General features: G+C 52.9%; 7 protein-coding genes across 7 annotated transcripts; 3 read left to right on the forward strand and 4 right to left on the reverse strand.

The window, feature by feature from the left end:
* Positions 1-152: 152 nt before the first annotated feature.
* Positions 153-1,880, reverse strand: QC762_506250 (uncharacterized protein). Its single transcript, XM_062891046.1, has 4 exons — positions 1,548-1,880; positions 1,398-1,446; positions 789-1,329; positions 153-722 (listed from the first exon to the last, which is right to left on the reverse strand). The coding sequence occupies exon 4, from the start codon at positions 720-722 to the stop codon at positions 282-284; it is 441 nt and encodes a 146-aa protein (XP_062742202.1). The 5' UTR covers positions 789-1,329; positions 1,398-1,446; positions 1,548-1,880; the 3' UTR covers positions 153-281.
* A 3,158-nt stretch (positions 1,881-5,038) lies between these two features.
* QC762_506259 (uncharacterized protein) lies at positions 5,039-5,935 on the forward strand (the record flags this gene model as incomplete). The annotated part of the gene is made up of 1 exon (XM_062891047.1): positions 5,039-5,935. The coding sequence occupies one exon, from the start codon at positions 5,039-5,041 to the stop codon at positions 5,933-5,935; it is 897 nt and encodes a 298-aa protein (XP_062742203.1).
* Positions 5,936-6,219: 284 nt separating this feature from the next.
* Positions 6,220-8,138, forward strand: QC762_506260 (uncharacterized protein; the record flags this gene model as incomplete). Its single annotated transcript, XM_062891048.1, has 2 exons — positions 6,220-7,016; positions 7,076-8,138. 2 exons carry the CDS (start codon positions 6,220-6,222, stop codon positions 8,010-8,012), a joined length of 1,734 nt encoding a protein of 577 aa, XP_062742204.1. The 3' UTR covers positions 8,013-8,138.
* QC762_506270 (uncharacterized protein) lies at positions 8,110-9,202 on the reverse strand (the record flags this gene model as incomplete). Its single annotated transcript, XM_062891049.1, has 3 exons — positions 8,110-8,472; positions 8,533-8,751; positions 8,803-9,202. 3 exons carry the CDS (start codon positions 9,200-9,202, stop codon positions 8,252-8,254), a joined length of 840 nt encoding a protein of 279 aa, XP_062742205.1. The 3' UTR covers positions 8,110-8,251.
* Positions 9,203-10,030: 828 nt separating this feature from the next.
* QC762_506280 (uncharacterized protein) lies at positions 10,031-14,873 on the reverse strand (the record flags this gene model as incomplete). Its single annotated transcript, XM_062891050.1, has 5 exons — positions 14,769-14,873; positions 13,063-14,707; positions 12,712-12,834; positions 10,100-12,554; positions 10,031-10,042 (listed from the first exon to the last, which is right to left on the reverse strand). The coding sequence occupies exons 2-5, from the start codon at positions 13,146-13,148 to the stop codon at positions 10,031-10,033; spliced, it is 2,676 nt and encodes an 891-aa protein (XP_062742206.1). The 5' UTR covers positions 13,149-14,707; positions 14,769-14,873.
* On the forward strand, positions 14,710-16,542 carry RPN12 (regulatory particle non-ATPase). Its single transcript, XM_062891051.1, has 2 exons — positions 14,710-15,952; positions 16,009-16,542. Exons 1-2 carry the CDS (start codon positions 15,419-15,421, stop codon positions 16,294-16,296), a joined length of 822 nt encoding a protein of 273 aa, XP_062742207.1. The 5' UTR covers positions 14,710-15,418; the 3' UTR covers positions 16,297-16,542.
* Positions 16,543-16,701: 159 nt separating this feature from the next.
* Positions 16,702-21,208, reverse strand: QC762_506300 (uncharacterized protein). Its single transcript, XM_062891052.1, has 8 exons — positions 20,884-21,208; positions 20,780-20,829; positions 20,594-20,720; positions 20,340-20,532; positions 20,171-20,281; positions 17,198-20,115; positions 16,799-17,142; positions 16,702-16,765 (listed from the first exon to the last, which is right to left on the reverse strand). The coding sequence occupies exons 1-7, from the start codon at positions 20,911-20,913 to the stop codon at positions 16,900-16,902; spliced, it is 3,672 nt and encodes a 1,223-aa protein (XP_062742208.1). The 5' UTR covers positions 20,914-21,208; the 3' UTR covers positions 16,702-16,765; positions 16,799-16,899.
* Positions 21,209-21,312: the final 104 nt, after the last annotated feature.

Genomic DNA, 21,312 nt, shown 5'->3' on the forward strand with positions numbered 1-21,312 from the left:
ATCACGATAAAAGAAGGGAGCCAGGAAGGTGATTTGGATACGCAGGTTCGAGTTGATATTGGCATGTAGGTAGGATAGCGAGAGAATAAACTGGGCAGGCCTATTTTTCATGACAACCTCAAACAAAGACGCAGCGGGTCAGAGAAGCATGTATGAAAGCACAAGCCATTCGTCATTCAATAACAAAGCTACACCTCAAGACCTCACTATCACCCTCAACCTGGCCTTGACTTTCACCCCCTGCCAAGTTGGCACCCAGAACCATCCACCACATGTCCACTCTAACCAATAACAACATTAACCTTGAGGTTATTCCCGCTCGTCACCGTAAAATTAAACGAATATTTCCTCCCATCCCTCGTGACCTCATACGAAGACAGCGTCTTCCACCTCGCATCAACACGCTCCTTCTTCTGAGTGCCGCCCCACTCAGTCTCGTAGTACTCCGGCGTGATGACAACACCAGTCTGGCTGGCAGGGTCCAGCTTGGTGACGATGTCGCCCCACGGCTTGTAGTTGTGCACGCCGAGGGTGACGATGAAGTTCTCGCCCGTGTCGGCCACGAAGCGGAGCGAGCCGGAGGTGCCGCTGGCGCCGATGGTGAGGACTTGGGCGCCTTTGACCTCGTCCCAGGTGCCGTTGCGGAAGACGGTGCTTTCGGCGAGATGGAAGAAAGCGTTGGTTTTGGTCTGGTAGACCTGGACTGTGATGGTGTAGGACATCCTGGTGAAAGTTGGTCAGTCAGGGGAAGTATGGCAAGAGCCGGAGGAAAAGGGGAAAAAACTGACCTTGCTGGTTGAAATTCGTGTTTCAAGGCTTGGAAATGTGCTGAGTTCGAATGGCTGTGACCTCGAGTTGTCTGATGATTCTCAACTTCATGTTTTCCGAGCCGACAACGACGTACTTATAAACCAGGGAGATGGCCTGTGCTTCGATCTCCCCAGGTTCTGAATTTCATGATCTATTCCAGTTCAACCGAATAGATCCCCTCCCTCAAGGCTCACTCTCCATTGACTCAAATCTTGCAGATACCCCGCGCCTGGGCCTGTGCGTCTTGGGGACGTGGCTGGCTGATCTCTCATCGCGACTTGCCGTGTAACAGCATCGAGGTATGGCTACTTCTGAGGTCTTAGACGGACGGCGGTACGACGGTCAACATGTACGATTTGTCCAGTCAAAAGCCGGTCCTGAGTATAACGGAATTTCTCATGATTCGAGCGTGCGTAAAAGGCGGCCGAAGAAACTGACCAGTTTTAGGGAAGCTAGGTCTTTTCCCAGGTTGGTTCATCGGTTAGCCGCAAAGTGCGGAATGCAACTACGGAGAAGGCTCTGTTGTGGTTTGTTAATCTAGGCAGTCATTAGTCTTTTGGTATTGATTAGCTGCCGTGGGCATCTACCTTGCTTGAGTCATACTTCTGTTTTCCATGACGGTTCTCTGGTAGAAAACTGGGGTTGAATGATACATGTATGAGAGGAGCCCAAATCGGACGCATGCAGTCGAGCCAAGAGGCGCGCCGCATGTTCTGAGCTATCATCTGTCTTCCTACCTAACTCCGAACATGCACTTCTGGGCTGTTGTGCCAACAAGACAGTATCGTTTGGTGGCGTCGAGTTTGAAGCTGAACCGTCCTAGAAGAGAAGATAATCTGAGTAGAAACGCAATGTCGATCAAACAAATGCAGTGTAGTGGGTCGATATGTGGTGATTTGTCGACAGAGCGGGGAAGTATTGAAAAGGCTTGAACGGCAGGATTGGAATAGGGCTTGGGAAAGACGGGTCGGTCATGAAAATGCTGGCCAGATTGGCATTATTACATTACAAAAGATTAGTGATAGGTATTTGTAGACTTGACCTGTTGAAGCGGAAGTTAATACGACACGAATGGAATCAGGTGATTTGTGGCTGAGGTTCATACGTTTCGGATGTTGAAGAGGTTCAGTTCAACCATATTTAACATCATGTGACCTAAAGTTCGTGATAGCTATGTCTTACCTTACGATGTAAGACGGCCCGATCCCTTGTGTAGCCTCAGTCGATCCAATAATTTTATCCTTTTACCTAATGCTTACCAGGTGTCGAACCACCTGCATCCTGCTGTGTCCCTATGCCAATACATTGCAAGGTGTATATGCTTTAATGATACCCGGTATGCTTGTTGGGTTTTTGGAGACGAGTTACAAAAGCCGTAAAAGCACTGAAATATTAACTTGCAAGGCGGGAGAGCTCATTAAATTTCTTGTCCTTTAAACGTAGAAGAGCCGTGATCTCTGAGGTGGTGATAAACTGTGGCTTAATGATGGTCAAGTTCAAGGTTGACCTACGAGAGCTGTTTGTCGGTACCTAGGTGAGCGTAATGACAAAGAAGCGGTGCTTAGCCGTTGTTCAGAAAACCTCGCCATCAACCAGAGTCAGGTGTTAAGTAAGGCAAGGTGTACCTAACTCCTCAGAGCCCAAGGTTTGCTTTGAATCCTGCGTTCACCACGCAAATATCATGAAATCCTGGCGTTTTCCTCTTGGGTGGTGAACTTCCCGCAATGTTCGGTCTCGCTGGAATGTTGGATAAGAACTTTTGCCACATGCTGTTGCTCGAACCCATCCTTCCGCAGCCTCCGGCTGGCTGACTGGCAACCACTTCGATTTGTTGTGGCGGTCTTGGCTGCAACTATTTCTATCATGCTCTCAAAACGGCAAAAAGATGCCGCTTGGGCATGTTGCTTGTTCTCTCAATCAGACAGAGTCCATCAGATGTCCTTGAAAGCCCGAGTTCACCATGCCGATAAACTCGAATAGCTTCGCGGGGAGAAGCATGACGTGGCTCGAACCCCCCAGGATAAAAGATGGTCGGGCGATGAACATAGAGGCTCTTTCCGACCAGCTCGAGTCTGTTCGCTCGAATATTCAACAGTACGCCGCTACGGTGTTCGAAACGTTCCCGAATCTAGACTCCAAACGAGAACGCCATCAACTCGAGCGAATGCCAATAAATAATGAACTTTAGAACCGCGTTACAACAACATTCATCCACCTAGTTGCCGTCCAAGAAGCGGCCATCCGGTTAGGGCCCACAGTTGAGCGGGCACAGAAGACAGGGAGGAGGGTTGTTTGCCAACCCATGATCAACCTTCGACAGTCCTTCGATGAACCTTGCGTGAGACTAGCGAGGATAGTCAAAATGAAGCTTTGCCAAGTGAAAGAACGGGTGAAGGCCGCTGATAATCTGTTGTGGAAGGAGGAGAAAGGACGTGGGACGTGGGCAAGCAGGTTTGAGTCTGAGAAGACAAAAGTGGAGAGGCAGATGAAAGTGCAAGCGGTAAAGTCGGAGCTGCCGACTGACCTGAAGCATCTAGCATTTCTCCAGAAAATGTACAAGTCCCTCGATGAAATCGATCTCGAGAACAAGGTCGCCATGAAGCCTTCGGGCCACGATCAGATGGCAAGGGGTAAAGGGCGTTAGACAGCTGCAAAGGCACGACAAAGTTGGCCCCCTAATGCAACACTGGGTGTTGCAGCATATAAACGGCGAGATTGGGAAGGTTTTGACAGGCACAAGGAGTAACACAGGAAGAGCAGGATGAACAGGTATCTCCTCACAGTGATTGTCGTTAGCAATATAATATTCAGAGAACTGTCTCTCCCATCCATGTATTTTGAAGCACATGTTAATGCTGAGCAGGTCTCAGCCAGGCGGACGACTCATCAATATATATGGCGACCAATCATCGCCGACAACACAGACCGTTCAGCGCCCTTTCTGTGGTGCCGCTTGCGAACCAAATTTTACTTCTTTTATTTTTCGCGAACACACAGACACTCAACCGTCTGCTCACACGAGGACAACGCTCGCTCGCGACAAATTTTCGTCCCAACATCGTCCAAGCCAAGGTAAATTGTTTTCAATAAAATTTCCATTTCTACTTGCTAACTGATATTGGCATATAGAACATCTCACTCACAAAACTCTCGCCACCATGGCACCCAAGTCGATCGAGGAGGCGAAGAACCGAGCGGAGCAGGGGATTCAGAAATCCTTGGACGCAATGGGCTCTCTGATGGGTCTTGTCGACGACCTTGATTCCTTCAACCAGGAACTCAAGCGAATTCTCGAGGGCTACAAAAACATACCCAACAACATGACCGAGATACCCATCCCACCTGGGTTCCGCCAAGGGGCCATCTTGTTCCAAAACAGGAACCTACGCCGCCGGCGGACAGTCGCGAACAGGGAATTTCGAGCCAACTGTTTTGAGCGATATAATCAGACCAGGGACATGTTCAATGCATTGCCGAGACGATGAACAAGGCTGCTGACGAGGCGTTTGAGACCCCCGGAATGTCTGAGGATTGTAAGCTTCGGTTCTACACCAGACGCCAATTCATACACGGCAAATACGCTGAGGTTCGGGAGAGGCTTGGGGTGGTGGTTACGGAATGGCAGCAGGTCAACAGTAATTTGGCCACCGCTGCTTACGAGGCTGATCAACGGTTTGCGAGTATGAGTTGGGTGGAATAGGGACTGGCACTTTATCCTCTAGACATAGGGAAGTGCATGGAGCTGCAGGGCTGGCTTGGGATCGGGTTGTTATTTTTGTCTTCGAGACGAGGGAGATGGAACTCACCGGCGGGCAGCAAGACAATAGTCTTTATCGTTCTTTGTCTACCTCCTGGGTTGTTCTCAACAATGCATTATCTCCCGCATATATCTTTGTTTGAAGGATCTATGCATAGCACAAAGAGACTGTTCTGTCAGGTCCTTAAAACCACTGGCCCCCCTTCTTTTCCGCGGCGCGGCTTGCGTTCTTGTTTGTATTTTGCGTTTATTCCTTCGTTTCCATTCAATTCAACCATAAACACTCTACCTTCCAGTAAGGTATTCCAGCATTAGACAGAGAGACAGATGAGTGACTTTCCGCATCGTGTATCTCTTTTTCCCTCAGGATATCCAAAGACTTCATCAGTATCTACACTCTCATTTAATGACATCAGGATTTCCAATCCCGAAAAACAACAAAACCAAAAGAACTAATATCCAAATTCCAAAATGCACAACCCATCATACGACCCAATGCTCAGCCGCCCACTCACACCCGACGAAAGCTTCCACTTTCTCAAACTCAACCCCAACCTCGCCCTCTTCATCCCAGTCCCCGAGTGCACCTGCTGCCTCTTCTTCCAGTTCTACCAGTGCGGATGCCCCGACAACCAGTCCCACAACGGCATCGGCCTCTTCGGCGAGCTACTTCGCTTCCGTAACCCAACTCAGTTTGCTTGCCTGTACAGGTGCCCCATCCATTTTCTCCCCCAGGCTGCGCAGACAATCCTCCACAACCGCGGCTTCCGCCACAGGAACGACCCCCTGCCCGTCGCTCAAGCCCCCGTCGAACTCCCCTTTCCGTGCTACAAGCACCAAGAAGAATGCTCATACAGAATCTCAAAGAAGGCAGCCATGAATATCCGGCCGACCCTGGGACATTCGAACAAGATTACCAAGCTCAAGCGGAAGCAAAAAGCAAAGAGGGAGGTTGATTGGGCCAAGAAACACAGAAAGGCGCTGAGGGCGTTTGTGTATGAGCACACGCCCCTTCAGGAGTTCAACAAGCCCAAGGTCATCCACCCTGCCGACCAGGCATTCATTGGAACATGGGATAAAATTGTACGGCCACCTGTCCATGTCAGGCTTGAGAGTGAAGACTGGTTCCTTGATGAGCAAAAGACTGATTTGGACAATGACGACGCCGCGAACGGGAGCAAGGTGGCGGATATATTCTACCCCGAGATTGGTCCGCTTGGGAGGGGCAAGTATGAGGCTGGCGCGACGGTGCTGGATGAGATGATGATTACTGCGATATCGCGGAACCAGTGGAGGAGGAGGGGGTATCCGTGGGAGCTTGTGCATAGGGATCGGAACATGGGGGAGATGGTGTGGAGTATGGATTGAGTAATCATTCCATGCGCAAAATTAGCTTCTTCCACCATGAGCTGGTCTTGAGGATGGGAAGGAGGGAGGAGTAAAAAGGTGGGTTTTGACTTGCATGCTTAGCGCGGTGTTTAAGGTTTCAGTTTTTTATGGACTAGACAATGCATAGAGAATTTGGAGGGATGTTAATACATCCCGACATAATGATAAACATTGATATCATATTCAAATAATCGCCTCTTTGAGTAGTGCATAATAAATTTATCAAATCAAAGATGTGCTCCAGTACCTAATGCTTCTGTGTTATGCCTTGCCAATCGCCACTCCCTCTTTCAAAGGCAGCAAGCAGCCATCTGCTCAACGGGCAGGCAACAGAGGTGGGGCACGACAGGTTTCCCAACATCCACCACCGAAAGCTCGGGTTCAAAGCAACAGCCACTTTCATTCACTCTGATCATTTAGGACCCCAATATTCTACTCAAGGGCCGCAACCTGACTTTGGACGATTCCGAGCATCATACAAGCTCGACTATCATTGCTGCACCATGAGCGGTGCTTCTTGCTTCTGCGCCATCTGTGGGGGCCCGTTTGGGGACATTGTCTTCAGCCCACCCCATCCAGATGACCAGCCCGGGTCAGACGACGAGAATGATGACTGGAACGGATCAACAACCCAGTCAGACGTTGCTTGGAGCGGCCCCGAGGATGACTCTGACGACGACGACGACCAGTCCCAAAATCAAGATTCGATTGAAACCGACGGCAACTCACACACGAGTGAGCATGCGGCCATTGAGGTCTCTGACGATATGGAGGAGCACGAGGCCACCCACCCCGAAGATGAGGAGGATTTCTCCGAGTCTGGTGAAAGCAACCAGGATGAAGCCGACATTGGTTTCGACGATATGGCCCCAAGTGAGGGCTCGATCCAGAGTGAAGATGAGGAAGCGCTTGAGTTTAACGAGTTTCGTTTTGATGACATTCACTGGTCCGAAGAGCCAGGAACCGGATATGATCGAAAGATCTTGAGGCCTCGCCATGCTCACTGGATCCTGACTGTATATGCCCTAGGTTGCAACGTGGAGGCACCGGGCCCATCCAAGTCAGTCACTTATGTCCTTCTGCTGGTCTGATCGGCGTGATACTAACATTCTATATTAGATGCTATTTATCTGGCCGGGGCGTGGCCGATTGGCACCTGGGCACGGTAACGTTCACACCAGGACCAATCCGTCTTCGTGACCCCAACTATCCGCGTACCCGGGGCCGCCGTCGATCTCGTCTAGATGTTGTCACCTACATTGACTCTACGTTTAGAGACTCGATAAATTGGGTGTACCCAGTACACATGCCCTGTCTCAAAATTCTTTGCCAGGTCCTGACCGGCCAACCCGACCCCTACGGAAGTTCAAAGCTGGACAAGGATGCATTATTCTTTGCCATGAACAAGTTGTCCGACTGGGCAGGGGGAGCGCTGAATATCACGTATTTTAAAGACCGGCCACTGATTCCAGAGTATTGGGAATCTCTACCGGGAAACGAGTACATCCACGCCAATCCTCTCTCCACGGACTGTCCCCATCGCGATCAGGTTTTGGCTCTTGTTTCAAACGCCATCAAGACCTCCCAAGACAGCAAGTATCTCTTGGACGACCTCACCGACAAGGTGAAATCCGACCGCTTCAACATCCTACCTTACGATTTGATCCACATAATTTCATGCTTGCTGCCTGACCGGGATTTGTTCTCGCTTTGTTGTGCGTCTTACATCGTCCACAAGAACCTTGAGGAGAATGAGAACTTTTGGCGTTATCGTCTGGCGAAGATATCGATGCCTTGGTTTGATGAGGCCTTGGAAGTCTTGTCGTCCCCTGGCAATGAGGATGTGTTGCAAGCCAAATATTGGAAGGGGCTTTTACGTACCCTGCAGAAGCTGCTTGTCTCTAAGAAATTGGGCAAGCAAGGGCCGCTAATGGGCGTGTATAATCGAAGGAGGATCTGGGCGTGTTGCCAGCGCATTGCGAGGGAGTACTTTGAGAAGGTGAGGGAACTGAGAGAAAGGGGGGTTGAGGCGGTGATTAAGGATATTGAGAAGTAGGCCCTTGAAGATAGCAAACAGACCTTCAAGGTAGCGAAGAGTTATTAAACATGTATTTTAGGTCTTCAGCGATAGTCAAAAAACTTGAAAAAAAGATAGAAGATTTTTCCATCGTATTTTACCCCCTTAATTCTACTTTGCATTCTTTAACTATATGTCCACGACGTAAAACTATACGCAAAGTCAAAATCCAACCGTTGATTTTCTCTCTTCCATCCCTGAGATCATTATCTTTCTACCTACGCCCACCCCAACCCCCTAAACCTCACAAAATTCCTCTCCGTATCCGCATCCACAAACGCGTGCGCCTCCCTGACAGTGATATCACCCCCGTGAACCTCCGCCACCTGCCCATTGACCTCCTTCCCACCCTTGACGAACCTGTCTACCGCTTTGATGAGGGTTTCCATCGGTGTGATGACCATACCGTCGTATAGTTTCCTAGGCGCGATATTTGTTTCTGCCGGGCTTTCAATCAGCAACAAACCTCTCGGGAGAGGGAGGGACACAAGGTAGGTACCTAACACCGCCGGCGCGAGCGCACAAATCTTTATGTTTTCTTTCTCTACCAGCCCAGCGACAGATCGCACCAGGCCGACGACCCCGAATTTAGACGCTGCGTAGAGGGGTGCGGTGGGGAGGGGGTAGAGGCCTGCGTTGCTTGCTGTGCAGAGTATCAACCCCCGAGATCCCTCTTCTGATGGTTTTTGGTCCATGTAATAGATCGCGAGTTTGATCGCTATCATGTGTCAACCTGTTGTCCGGTGAGGTAGCATGCTGGGAGACCTACAGTACACCACACCCGACAAGTTGACCTCCAAACAACTCATATCCGGCTTTTTCGGAGGGTGCGACTTGTCACCGTCCTGCTCAACAATAAGCGTGGTGAACCCCCGTTCTGAAACGCCTGCGTTCGCAACCACGACGTCGACCCTACCCCCAAACTCGCCGTCGTAAAGGGACGAAAACACTGATGCCTGTGCCTCCCAGCTGGAGACATCGCAGGTGTGGAAAAAGAATTCTGTGTCTGGATACTGCGTCGACAGGGAAGTAACGAGTGACGGGCCAACCGAGGAGTTGATATCTAGCATTGCAATCTTTGTTAGAGTGGAGGAGGAGGACGAGGCAAAGTAGTGCGTTATTGCCAGGCCTATGCCAGAGGTGGCGCCGGTGATGATCACGTTTGGCATTCCTTCAGCTCTGACAAGACGGTGAGGATGAGATAGGTACTGCTGGGTGTTGGAAAAGGGGTCACAGTGAGCAGCTAAAGATGGAAGCTGGTAATGAAAAGCTGGATATGAAGAAGAACCAAGATACCCATCAATATATTCCCCGCATCAACACCCTCACACAAAACCCCAACTCTCCGGCCCAAGGTTCCCAATAAGCCCAGGTACCCCGGGACATGCCATCCAACCTTCCCCGCATAATCGATCAAACTAAACACATACCGGCAGTTAATCAAGTTCCCGTTCGGACATCATGCAGGAACCTAGGCCGCACACACCGGGTTGCTTGGCCTTGAAACTGCAATACCTATAATAAAATAGTCACCTTACACCACCAAATGACCACCTTAACGATGACAACACGAAAGGAAAGATAAAATAAATCATCAATCATACCTCATCAAACCGTAACATGCTGGGCCAAAAGAAGATCCATATCTACCCTGTCCACCACACGATAACTCAGACAACGCCACAATGCCCAACAATCCACAAAAACCAAACTCTCAAAAAGACCTCATAATTAGAAAGACAAAAATACTATATACAGAAGCCACACCCGACCGCGCTTGCTCTTCTACCACAACGTTGCCGGCCGCCAATGTCTTGTGTGCTGCCGTCCAAAAGTCCAACAACAACTTACAAAACCGAGCTTTCTAACCCTACCCGACCTAGCCATCCTATAAACTCCCAAATCCTCCGTTTTGCAATGTCTGTTGTATTTGTCTGGGATATATTTGCTTGCTTTGCTGTGGAACACGATGCTACTTGTCATGGAGCGAGGATCGTTCACATCACAACCTGTTTCTTTATTAGCACATGCCATCTCGAGACTGCACCAGCCCAAAGAAAACTTACACAGTCACCATCATTCTTCCCCTGCGGAATGCCCATCTCCTCAAATGTCGCGGGCCCCTGACCCATCGTCTTTCCATCGGGATGATCGGTCTTAACAGGTGGTCTCCCGGCGGCAGGTCTCGGTCCAGAAGCAGTCGAACCCGGAGTTCCCGGCCCTGGACTTGGTCTGGCCGCCGCTGCACCACCAGGGGGCGCACTAGCACGCCCGCCATCATGAGCATGCGATGACACTGGCCTACCGTTATTGGGAACTGGTCTCCCGCTTGCAGGCATGCTCTCCACTCTGTGCGCGTCTGGTCGCAGATTCGGGTTTGGCAATGGTACCCTCCCAGCAGCAGCAGCTGGGGGTCCAGTACCATAACGATCGTACCCGCCTTGAGGTCCGTAAGCGTCACTGACAGGGCGTTGGTTGGGGCGCCCACCACCAGGCGGACCATAGTCTCGCCCCGGCTGCAGCCCGGGACTGCCCTGGGGTGGGTACTTGCCACCTGCAGGGGGATACTGACCCGGAGGAGGTCCTTGAGCGAGGGGAGGTGGAGCATTCGGGTTCGGCTTCTGGAGCCGTTGCCTCGTCGGATCGCCGATAGGTGGCATCCCAGCGGGAGGAATGCCAGGCCCCGGAGGCCCATACCGTCCGTCTTGCTGCTGAGGTGGATACTGTGCACTAGGACCCGGACTAGGGCGTCTATAGTTACCGGGAGCACCTTGGGGACCCCAGCCGCCGTTAGGAGGCTGTCCAGACATGGGACGACCGCGATCAGGAGGAGCACTGTGCATGCCGTTTGGCGATAAAGGACGGATACCGAAAGCAGATCCGGGACGGTCCGCATGCGGTCCAACAGGGAGACGACCAGCCGCCGGGTTCAAATGAGGACCACGCATATCATCCTCGGGATAGGGCGCCGCTGACTTTGGCCTAGCATTCAGCGGTGGCGGGTTGTCTTCGAGGGGATACGGCGCTGCACTCTTGGGGCGCAGCGCAAGGTTGTTCGGGTCTACATTTACCCCAAAAGCAGGAGGTCGAGGGGTAGGGTCTGGGAAGTTGACTCGGTCTGGTATTCCTGTTAGTCGCTGCTGGTGATAGTTGCGGAGAGCAAAAGCATTAGAATTAGAGTAAAGAAAATGGGCCGCACCAGGCGGGGGTGTCACCGTCTCCCCAAGTGTAGGCAAGACCTCGTTCTGTCTTGCAAATCTGTCTGGCCGTTTGCCGCGCTGAGAGCCATGCTGGGACTTGATTCGAGTGAGTGTTGTTGTTTCGTGGTCAGCCTTGGTCAGTGTCTTAGACTGGCTCAGTGACTCGAGTCTGTCTTTGGCGTCCTTGTTGTCATGCTCGGCTGCGAGCTCGTACCACTTCCTGGCTTCTCTAACGTCCTTGGGAACGTGGATGCCGATTTCGTGGTAGTAACCCATGGCGAACTCGCCCGTTGCCAGTCCAGAGACAGCCGCTTCCTGTGCATACTTGAAAGCCAGCTGCTCGTTCTTGGCAAAGGCGCCTTCGTAACCAAAGAGGAACCAGCGACTGACACCGAGGGCGGCTTCTGGCTGGCCTTGGCGGGCAGCGAGACCATAATAGTGAAGCGAGTAGGCAGGGTTGAAGTCACAGCCAAGCTGGCTCAACTCATATGCCTGTCCCATCTTCAGTTGAGCCTTGGCAAAGCTGAGATAGGCCGCCTTTTCGATGTACTGTCGGGCTACCGTCAGGTCGCACGGCAGGATGCTCTCGGGAAGGGTGATGTCGGGCAGTTCCCGAGCGATCAGCATGCCGTACACATATGCACCCTGAGGGGCATCTTCGTCGGCCGTGTCGGCTGCGTGCTGAATCATTTCCAACCCCTGCAAATAGTCCTTTTGATGGCCGTGCTGTCCCATCAGGTGCATCATGCCTAGGCGGTAGTTGGAGGCCGAGTCCTTGAGCTTGACGCCGAGGGTGTAATGCTTGATGGCGTTTGCGATATCATTCGAGTTTTCGTACAGCATGCCCATGCGGTATTCGGCCCTACCGTACCCATTTTCGGCCGCCTTCTTGTACAGCGAATACGCCTCCCGCTTGTTCTCTCGGAATCCGAACTTGCCAAACTCGAGCCATTTTCCTTTCATAAAGTTTGCCTCGGGGTGGTCCTGCTGGGCGAGGTAGTCGATGATGCTGACGGCGTCTATTCGCAGGTCGTGTTCCGTCTTTGGTGTCGCGGGCCTCTCCTTCCCCTTTCCTTCCCGCTTCCATTCCCTCTGCGCGGCCTCCTGGGCGACCTCGACCCAGATGAGGGTGTCGCGGGCCCAGGTGACCTGCATCGACACATTGTTGGAGTGGAGGACGAGGTTGCGCGCCTGCCACAGAATGCCCTCCTTCTCTTCGTCGCTGGGCGGGATGTTCTCGCCCTTGACCTTGGGAAAGGGGGAGAATGATGGGACGTCCATTGTGGTGGAGCCGGCGGCGCTGGTCTGGAAGGGTTTGAAACTAGATTCGGGGGGTTGAGAGAGTCAGCGCGCTGTATCCTGTACTGTAGTGTAGGCCTTTGGCCTGATCCACCGCGGACGTTGCGTGGAACCCCTCCAATCGCAGCGGCTTCATTAAGCTTGCGTTTGGGGGGTCGAGAGAGAGGGGATCAACTTACGCCTTTGCGTCGCCGCCACGGGGGTTGAGTGATGTCGAGTTGCTTTCTCTTCGGGATTCGCGAGCTTCTAATTCCATGCGTTGAATGTCGTTTTGCATGTTCTGGGGCACCTCAGGCATTACCCTGCAAGATGATCCGAGATTGTCAGCCTCCGCCTTGCCAGCTTTCCTCAGCCTCCGTCCGCGTCTGGCGCTCCACGTCAAGCCTTATCCAATCGGTCCAGCCCGGAGATGGAGGCCGCGCAAAGGCGCACAGCACAGCAGGATCTGCGGATGGTATTTGGGAGTCCCGGACTTGGATGAGACAGGGCGCAGGAACAGAGTGAGTAAGTAGAAAAGGAGGCAGGCTTACCGTTGAGGGGCAGGCGCAACGACCTCTGGCGGCATGTAGTAATCATCGTACCCGCCTGGGACGAAAGTCGCAGTGAACTGTGGCATTTCGACTCGAGACTTGTCGCCTGACGGCTGACCCGAGCCTGCATGAATTAGCCAACCAAGCAGTCAGCAAACAGCAATCCAGCCCAACCCGGCGTTGTTCTTCTTCCCGCTTCGGAATCCGTCTGTGCAGGTACTGGGTTCCAGCGATGGCGGGGATTTAGGGCCTGGCGATGCAAAGGAGGGGCGCCAAGAAACAGGTTACAAGGCGACGATGTTTGCCGGCCAGAGGGTAGGACAGCGACGGTCAAAAGTAAGGAGCTGGTGTAGCGGTTCAAGCAGCTAGATAAAATGCGACGGGAGTTGGAGAAAAGCGAGGTGCTGTGGCTGTGTGTGTGTGTGTCCTCCCAGTCGTCAATCGTTGCCCGTGTTCATAGATGAGGGGGGGCAATTGTTGGCTGTTCCTCTTCCCTCCTCCAGGAGTGGGCAGCGAAGCAAAAAGGCAAGCAGCGGATAGGTCAACAGAACCTGTCATGAAACTCGGAGCAACAACGGCCCCGGCTTGGGGATTTTGTGATCCTTTTCTTTTAATCTGGTACACTGTGCTGCCGCCCTCCCGCCGTCTCCTCGCAGTCGAGCGGTTGTGTTGGTGAGCTGCTCTGTTGCATCGAAGGCGCGCCCCTCCTTGGCGATGGATGGTGATTACTGGGATCCCATGTTTCTCCCCTTGGCTTCTGGCTCGCTGCGCTCTGGTCCAGCGAAGGAAGCATTCCATGTACTGCGCCCAGAACAGAACCCGATCCGCAGATGATTCCCGGAGTGTGCTCAGAAGCGGGCATGGAAAACGGTTCACGTACCTGACATTCGCGACATCTTAGGGCCAGTCGTTCCCATGGTCGGCATCGAAGGCGTTGCGGCTTGCCCCGCGTATTGGTTACCCCAGCGTGGTGTTGCCCAGGACGTCATTGCGATAGTGATGGTGGGGTTGACAGTGTGCTAATGCGCTCGCGGGGAAGTGGCCTGCAGGTCGTCGATGGTGGGGCAGAAGAACATTCTCTTGTATTCTCTTGTTGATTTGAGTCTTTGAAGACTGTTCAAGATACGCGGCGAGGTGTTAGTCGATAGGTCATGTAAGAACAGCGGGTGATACCTCAGGAAATATAGGATATTAAAGTCTTGGACCTAGAAGCTCTCGTGCGGCCCAGCTCAAAGAAGTAGCACACGGAGCTGAGCTCTAAACGGCTGAAAAGGAAAGAAGAACCTTGGAATGCCGCGTGTTGACATGCAAGGAACAAGGGCGTTCCACTGAAATTTAAACCAAGCGTCTCTTTGAGGTTTGGACTGAGGCGAAGCCCACGAGATCTACCATCTCGAGCCCTCCGTGATGGGTATGAATGTGTAGCGAAATATTCTGAGTTACACACCATCTTCTCTATGTTTCTTCAGATCTGCCTGGTTCTGCTTGACCGGGACTGGCATCACGAGCCGAACCGTGAAAAAAGCCTCGTTCTTACCAGGGCCAGCAGCCCAAAAGGTGATATCGAGGTTGACACCCTACCCTTAACTCGGCATCGTCCCATGTTTATAACAGCATGTTTGATTGCTTACTGATACACCGCATGCTAGAATCCGTGGTACAGCTTAGAGACCAACTTCAACCACTGTGATCTTGGCAAGAGTTACCGCCGTTTCTTCCTTCTTCCAAAATGGTGCACTAGTAGGAAACCGGCGGTGGCTGATACTTTGCTGAAGCCGCTAACGACCTCGTGATGAGTCTTGTCTTCGAAGCTCAAAATCTGAGCCCCCGGATTGCCACTCAAAACTCTGAAATAGATTTCTCTGCACTCGTGAGGTCAGCTTCGCGGCTTACAGCATGATACCAGTGACCATGTGTGGTGACACTCCAGGGCTTCAGGGTTGATGCAAGACATTCTTGCAGTGGAAGAACCCTTGGCATGTGAAGTCGGTCCCAGCTGCCGACCAGCTGCCAGCTTCTACCCCAGACTCCCAAGAGCTCCCAATGCCAAGGCGGCAGCATAGGGCACGTAGGACGTCAGCCTTTCAGCCTGCAGCTGCCAGCGGCGGACTCCAACAGCCTCACCACCGATAATTGATATTGACAATCACCATCACCACCCAAACTACCGCTGCCAAACATCCACCCGGCATTCACCCCGATTAACTGCACACTTACCGAACGACGACGATACCAATCGAATATCGAATTGAATAACCAATCTACATCTCCAACCCAACAACCATCGCCTTTTCCCCCAAAGGCACCTCCCATCGACAGCTCCCAAAGCTCCCATCCACCACACCCATCCTCAACCATGGCCGACCGTCAACTCACCACCCTCCTCACCCAACTCCGCACCCCCTCCCTCCCCTTCCCCCAATCCACCACCCTACTCTCAAAAGCCAAACTCCTCCTCCTCCAGCTCTCAGCCCTAACCCCCTCCCCCACCGTCTCCCCCGCCAACCTAACCCTCGCCCGCGAGGTCTACGAGCTCGGCGCCCTCCACTCCCTCCGCGCCAAAAACCCCGACTCCTTCACCCGCTACGTCTCCCAGCTCCAGCCCTTCTACGAGCTCCCCCCTTCTGCTTTCTCCTCCCCCTCCCAAAACCAAAACAAAGTCACCGCCCTCTGGCTCCTCTTCCTCCTAACCCAAGGCCGCTACACCGAGTTCCACTCCGACCTCGAAGGCCTCTCAACCCGCGGTTCTGTCGCAGAAGTGGAAAACGACAAGTTTTTGGGGTACCCCATCAAGCTGGAGAGGTGGCTAATGGAGGGGGCGTATGACCGGGTCTGGAAGGCGATGAAGAAGGGGGAGGTTCCGAGTGAGGAGTTTGGGGTCTTGTGCGAGGTTTGTTCCCCCCTCTCTCCCTGATCCGTAAACAGAATGCTAACATCAACAAAAAGGTATTGACCCCCCAAATCCGCCGAGAAATCGCCTCATCCTCCGAGCGCGCCTACCCGTCCCTCCCCTTCCTCTCAGCCCAGTCCCTCCTCTTCCTCGACTCGGAAGGCGCCGTCGTCGACTTTGCCCACAGCCGCGGTTGGGTCATCAAGGATAGGACTATTTACTTCCCCACCGCCGCTGAGCTCAACGCCGACGAGGAAGGGGAGCAGGAGCAGGAGAAGGAGGTTGGCCAGATGGTGATTGAAAACACGCTGGGGTACGCCAGGCAGCTGGAGACGATTGTGTAAGGGGGGGCCAGGCAGACGTTGGAGAAGAGAGAGGCAGGCAGGCGCATGGAATTGGGACAGTGTCAGTCACAAAAAAAGACAAGGCCAGACACCACAGAGAGCGTTTTGCTTGCTGTATTTAATATTGCTAGAGAGGGGCCGATGGAGATGATAGATGAACAAACGACATACACAAACCATGCAAAAAGCGTTTCTCTCACTTAAGATTCCATCATGATTATTTTTGACAAACAACATCACTCAACAACTAACAAATGCCACTACTTACTCCATAGCTTTATCACAAAAAGAACAACAACAAGAATCCCTTTACTCGCCAGCGTCCAAAAAAATAAATCATTCACCCTTTGCTACCAACCACACACACTTTCTAATGTGAGAAGAAAAATCCCCAACCAACCCCCTTCCTTCCTTCAACCCCTTTGCTTTTCCGCTCCCCCGTTTTTGACAAACGAAAAAGACCTAACAACGACAACAACAACAACAACAACAACAACAACAACAACAACAACAACAACAACAACAACAACAACAACACGATTATATATCAAGACTCCCGCCTGCTACCGCAACCAACCAACCAACCAAACTAACCCATTTTGATCAAGCAAAAAGCTTCAAACCGCTGCCGTGCTTGCCAACCTCGCACACCTCGCACACCTTGCAGACGGTGCCCTTGTACTTGGTGTGGTACTTGGACCCATCAAACGCGCACTCCTCATACGAGGTGCCGCTGTAGATGGGCGTGTAGCTCGCCGCGCAAATCTCAAACTCGGCAAATTGATCAAACTCAATTTCCACCGCGTCGTGAGGGTTGCGCTCGCAGGTGGCCTTGTTTCTCCGGGCCTATTTGTGTCATGTTAGCACCTAGTTATCACATGTTAGAGATAGGAGAACTTACAGCTTCCAAAAGCTTGGCCAAAGCGCCGCCAGCATCACCGTTGGAGATTATCCTGTTAGCAAAGCTCAACGCGCTGCTGTAGTTCTTGCTGCGCATCGACTGAGTCATGGCATTAGACAGAGCCAACTGGCGATGAGCCACCTCAATCTTGGGAATGGTAAAGTAAGCGGCAAGCTCCAAGTTCCGCTTCAGGAGCTCGGGGTTGGCCAGGATGGCCTCTGGTGTGCCAAGAGACCTGCGCTCAAGCTCAATCGACATGGCGAGGGTGTACTCGGCAGCAGCAGTAATGACCTTCTTGGCCTCCGCAACCTCGTCCTCCGAGCCAACCGCGTTGACAAGCAGCGAGTGCAGGATGTTCTTGAAGATAGTCACACCCTCTTCCAACTTGTTGGTCTTCATGCACTTGTAACCGCGGTGAAGATCATGCTCGGCAAGGTACTCCAGATCCCTGGGGATGACGGGAAGCACCTTTCTAAGATCAGCCTCCTCTACCGTGCGGCGAACATAGTTGACCAATGGGGGAAGGCCGGCCGACGCAGGGAGATATGTCTTGGAAGCCTGGTATACTTCCAAGAACCGGGACTTGAGAGGAGCAAAGTTGACGGCACCAACCTGACGGTTGAGCAGTTGCATCGCAGACTCAAACGAGCCACCGGCAGCATGGTCAACAGCCAGAGGTGAGTTGCGAGCCCAGAGATCAGCCTCGCTGCTGCCAGCACCACCAGCCTCAGCGATGTTGACATCGGCCAGGCCCTCCTCAATCTCTGGCACAACGTCATCACCCATGTCCCAGCCGCCAGCATCCTCCTCCTCCTCATCGGCGTCTCCAAGGAGGTCGCGCTTAGCACCATCCTCCTCAGCTTCGGCGTCAACACCATTGACCGCCGCTGACTCGTCTTCTAATGAAAGACCCTCCATCTGGCCAAGCAGCGCCTTCTCGAAGAAGGATTGCGATGTGGCCTTTGTTGGCCAGTTGGCCTTGTATGTAGGAACAACGGGCTTGGGAGGCGTGAGAGGCTCGCCAAAGGTGGCGAAGTTGAGCTCGTCTTCTGTGAGACCGGCAGCCTCCAAGATCGACTGGCACTCCTCCTCCAGACCGTGGGCCTTGGCTGTAGCGTAGGCCAGAGGATAGAGATCGATCTCCTTGAACATCTGGATTCTGTCCTCAACCTCACCGAGATAGAGGGCGTTTTGGAATCTAGAGCCAAAGTCTCCGCGGTGCTCCGCAATCTTGGCCATCCTTGTCAGCTTGGCCTCGTCACCGGTTGTGAGATATAGGAAGGAGAGCTTGTCGAACTGCTTGAGCTTCTGATAGCACATCTCAACAATGGAGTGGTTCCCGTGAGCAAGGGCCTCGGCGCTCAATCTCGTCCACAATTTTGGCCTGTCCAGCTGCTTGGCCATCTCAACAGCCACCTCAAGGTTTCCGCACTCAATCGCAAGCTCGAAGCGGGTGGTGGGGTCTTGCACGAACTGAAGGGCAATCTCTGGGTAGCCTTTCTTTTGCAGGTACGAAATAATGGATTGGCCGACCAAGCTGGAGTTCTGAATGATGTGCAGCATCTCCTCGTAGTTTCTCTTGACAAGGGCAAGCTTGAAGCGGTACTCGGTAGGGTCAATCTGGAGGATTCTGGGCTTCGCAGTACGATCCAAGCAGTAGACGTTACGGCCCTTGACCCTCACAAGATAGACAGTCTGATCAAGAGTGCGCACGATACCATTGTCGCCGTTCAACAGCGTGTACTTCACGTGGTTAAGGGTGGAATACAACAAGACACCGGCGTCGTCCCAGGTGGCGCTCTTGATGCGGATCGTTTCGTGGAGCGTGCTGACCTGCTCAAGGGTCTTCGTCACAATGGTGACATTGTGCTTGCTGAGGAGAGCGGCATAGAGGCCATCGTTGGACCAGACGACGTACTTGACACCATTTACGGCGAGCTCGGCAGTGGTCTTCTTCTGCTGAACATCGTAAAGGTGTACTGCCGTGGGGGTGATGATGAGAAGGTTACCCGTGCCACCAAAGTAGATGTCGCTAGTGCCAAGAGGTGGCTTGAAGGACCGGGTAACGTTGTTCTGAAGGTCCTTGATATCGATGGTTTGGGCAGCGGTGTTCAGGACGGCAAAGCGGTTGCGGGCAACAAAGATGGCCGAGTTACCAGAGCCCCGCTTGGACTCGGTTGGCTCAATGGCGCCAGTACCATCACGGGGAAGGTTGATGAGCTCATAAGAGCCGCCGTCCGCTGGGGATGTGACAAGAACCGAACGCTCAGCAGGGTTGTAGGACAGCGTCCTTGGGGGAACCCAGGGGCTGCCCAGCTTCTTGAGAGACAGCAGAGTTGGGGACTCGACGTTCTTTTGCAGGTCGTATGACTTGACATGCTTCTCCTTGGTGATATAGAAGAGCTGGTTTTGGTAAACAGCCGACGCGGGTCTCTCGCGCTCCAACTTGAACACCATTACACCATTATCGTGTCCAGCAGCGAAAAGGTTGATCTCGGGATGCGCGGCGATGACCCAGAATCTGTCGTTTTCTCTTTTGAACGTGTGTACCGCCGTACGCTTGTTAAGATCCCAAACACGAATCGTCTTATCCTCGCCGGCCGAAAGAATGAGGTCCTGGTGAGGGTGGAACAAGCACCCACTGGCGTTCTGGAAATGCCCGCGGCAAGTATCGACCTCCCACGCCTTGGTTTCGCTCATGCGCCACAACTTGATGAGACGATCGTCGCCCGCCGACACTATCAGGGGCATGGAAGGGTGGAACGAGACCCAGTTAACGCCTCTATCGTGACCCTCGAGAACGAATTTGACGACGGCATCGGTGTTTCCAAACATATCGGCTTGTTGTTGGTTGGCCTGGTTCATTTGACTTTCGTAGATGGACGCAGGGGCGGAGTGTTTCTTGCGCAAGCCGGAGACTAGGCAGCATTGTCAGTACCTGCCAGGCAGTGTCTAGACACAAAGTTCACCTACTATCCCAAACACGAACAGTCTGATCGAGCGAGGCGGACACGACGAGGTCGGCATCCTTGGGGTGGAATTGGGCACACATGACATAGTGGTTGTGGCCCGTCATGGTGCAAACTGTCCCTCTCCGTCAGCAAAAATTCCAAGCCCACCCTGTAGTTCCAAGCACACATACGCAGGGAGCGGTTCTGCCAGTTCCATATCCGAATCGTCTGATCGTCAGAGGCGCTGACAATCCAAGGGAGCTCGTTGTGGAAGAAGACGGTTCGAATGTAGTCCAAGTGACCGTTCAGGGTGAACAGACACCTCCTGGTCTGGTAAGACCAGACCTTGATCTTGTAATCGTCACCACCCGAGACGAACAGGGGCTACCGCAGAATCAGCAAGCTGTCCACCTTATCCCCTAACCGAATCCCAGCCATTCCTCACCTGCGTCTTGTGGAAGTCGACACCGCGGACGGGGCCATCGTGCTCTTCGAATCGGTCAATCAGTGTGCCCATACGGTAGTCCCAAAGCTGAATGGTCGAGGAGTGAAGCGAGACGAGGATCCATGGTCTGGTAGGGTCAGTGTCAGCGTGGCCGTGAAATGGCGGGGAAGCTCGGGAGCTGCGAACCGTTTGGGATGGAATGCGATTCCCTTTGCGCGCGACGACTTGGACTCGAACTAGAAAAAGTGTCAACATCAACACCAATGCAGCCAGATGTGGTGAAGGTATACCTTTGTGAGCATGCCCGAAGCGGACTGCATCTTGGCTGGTGGAGGATACCTAGGCCCAGGCACCTGGCATCAAATGGGTGGGGGGAGGCGGTATCGAAGGGGTTCGTAGCTTCGTAAGGAGGGAGTATCGACGATTAATAAAAATGCCGATGCCCGCTCGTAGCAAAAGAGAGATTAGATAGTGAGCAGCGCCTGGGGTAAGTAATGGCGGCGTGTCGTGTGTCTTGAGGGAGATGGTGGTGGTGTGTCCGAGGAATTGGGGCCGCTGCTGTTGTTGTCCAGATGTCCACGCCGTCCCCATCAAATCATAGGAGACCCGTGGCATCTCATTCAATTGTGGGTTCCACTGCTGCACAAGGGGGGGAGCTGGCTGCAGCCTCAGGCACAAAACGCACATTCAATTTTCCGGGCCCACCCTGGCTTTTTTGG

This window comes from Podospora pseudocomata, chromosome 5 (assembly GCF_035222375.1).
Source record: "Podospora pseudocomata strain CBS 415.72m chromosome 5, whole genome shotgun sequence".
NCBI lineage: Eukaryota > Fungi > Ascomycota > Sordariomycetes > Sordariales > Podosporaceae > Podospora > Podospora pseudocomata.

Excerpts from the sequence above, each read along its gene's own strand:
- QC762_506250 (XM_062891046.1), bottom strand. The coding sequence starts at position 722 with ATGTCCTACACCATCACAGTCCAGGTCTACCAGACCAAAACCAACGCT.
- RPN12 (XM_062891051.1), top strand. The coding sequence starts at position 15,419 with ATGGCCGACCGTCAACTCACCACCCTCCTCACCCAACTCCGCACCCCC. Across the intron at positions 15,953-16,008 it reads AGTTTGGGGTCTTGTGCGAG|GTATTGACCCCCCAAATCCG; the intron begins GTTTGTTCCCCC and ends ATCAACAAAAAG.
- QC762_506300 (XM_062891052.1), bottom strand. The coding sequence starts at position 20,913 with ATGCAGTCCGCTTCGGGCATGCTCACAAAG. Across the intron at positions 20,721-20,779 it reads ATCGCATTCCATCCCAAACG|ACCATGGATCCTCGTCTCGC; the intron begins GTTCGCAGCTCC and ends TGACCCTACCAG. Across the intron at positions 20,533-20,593 it reads TCGACTTCCACAAGACGCAG|CCCCTGTTCGTCTCGGGTGG; the intron begins GTGAGGAATGGC and ends ATTCTGCGGTAG.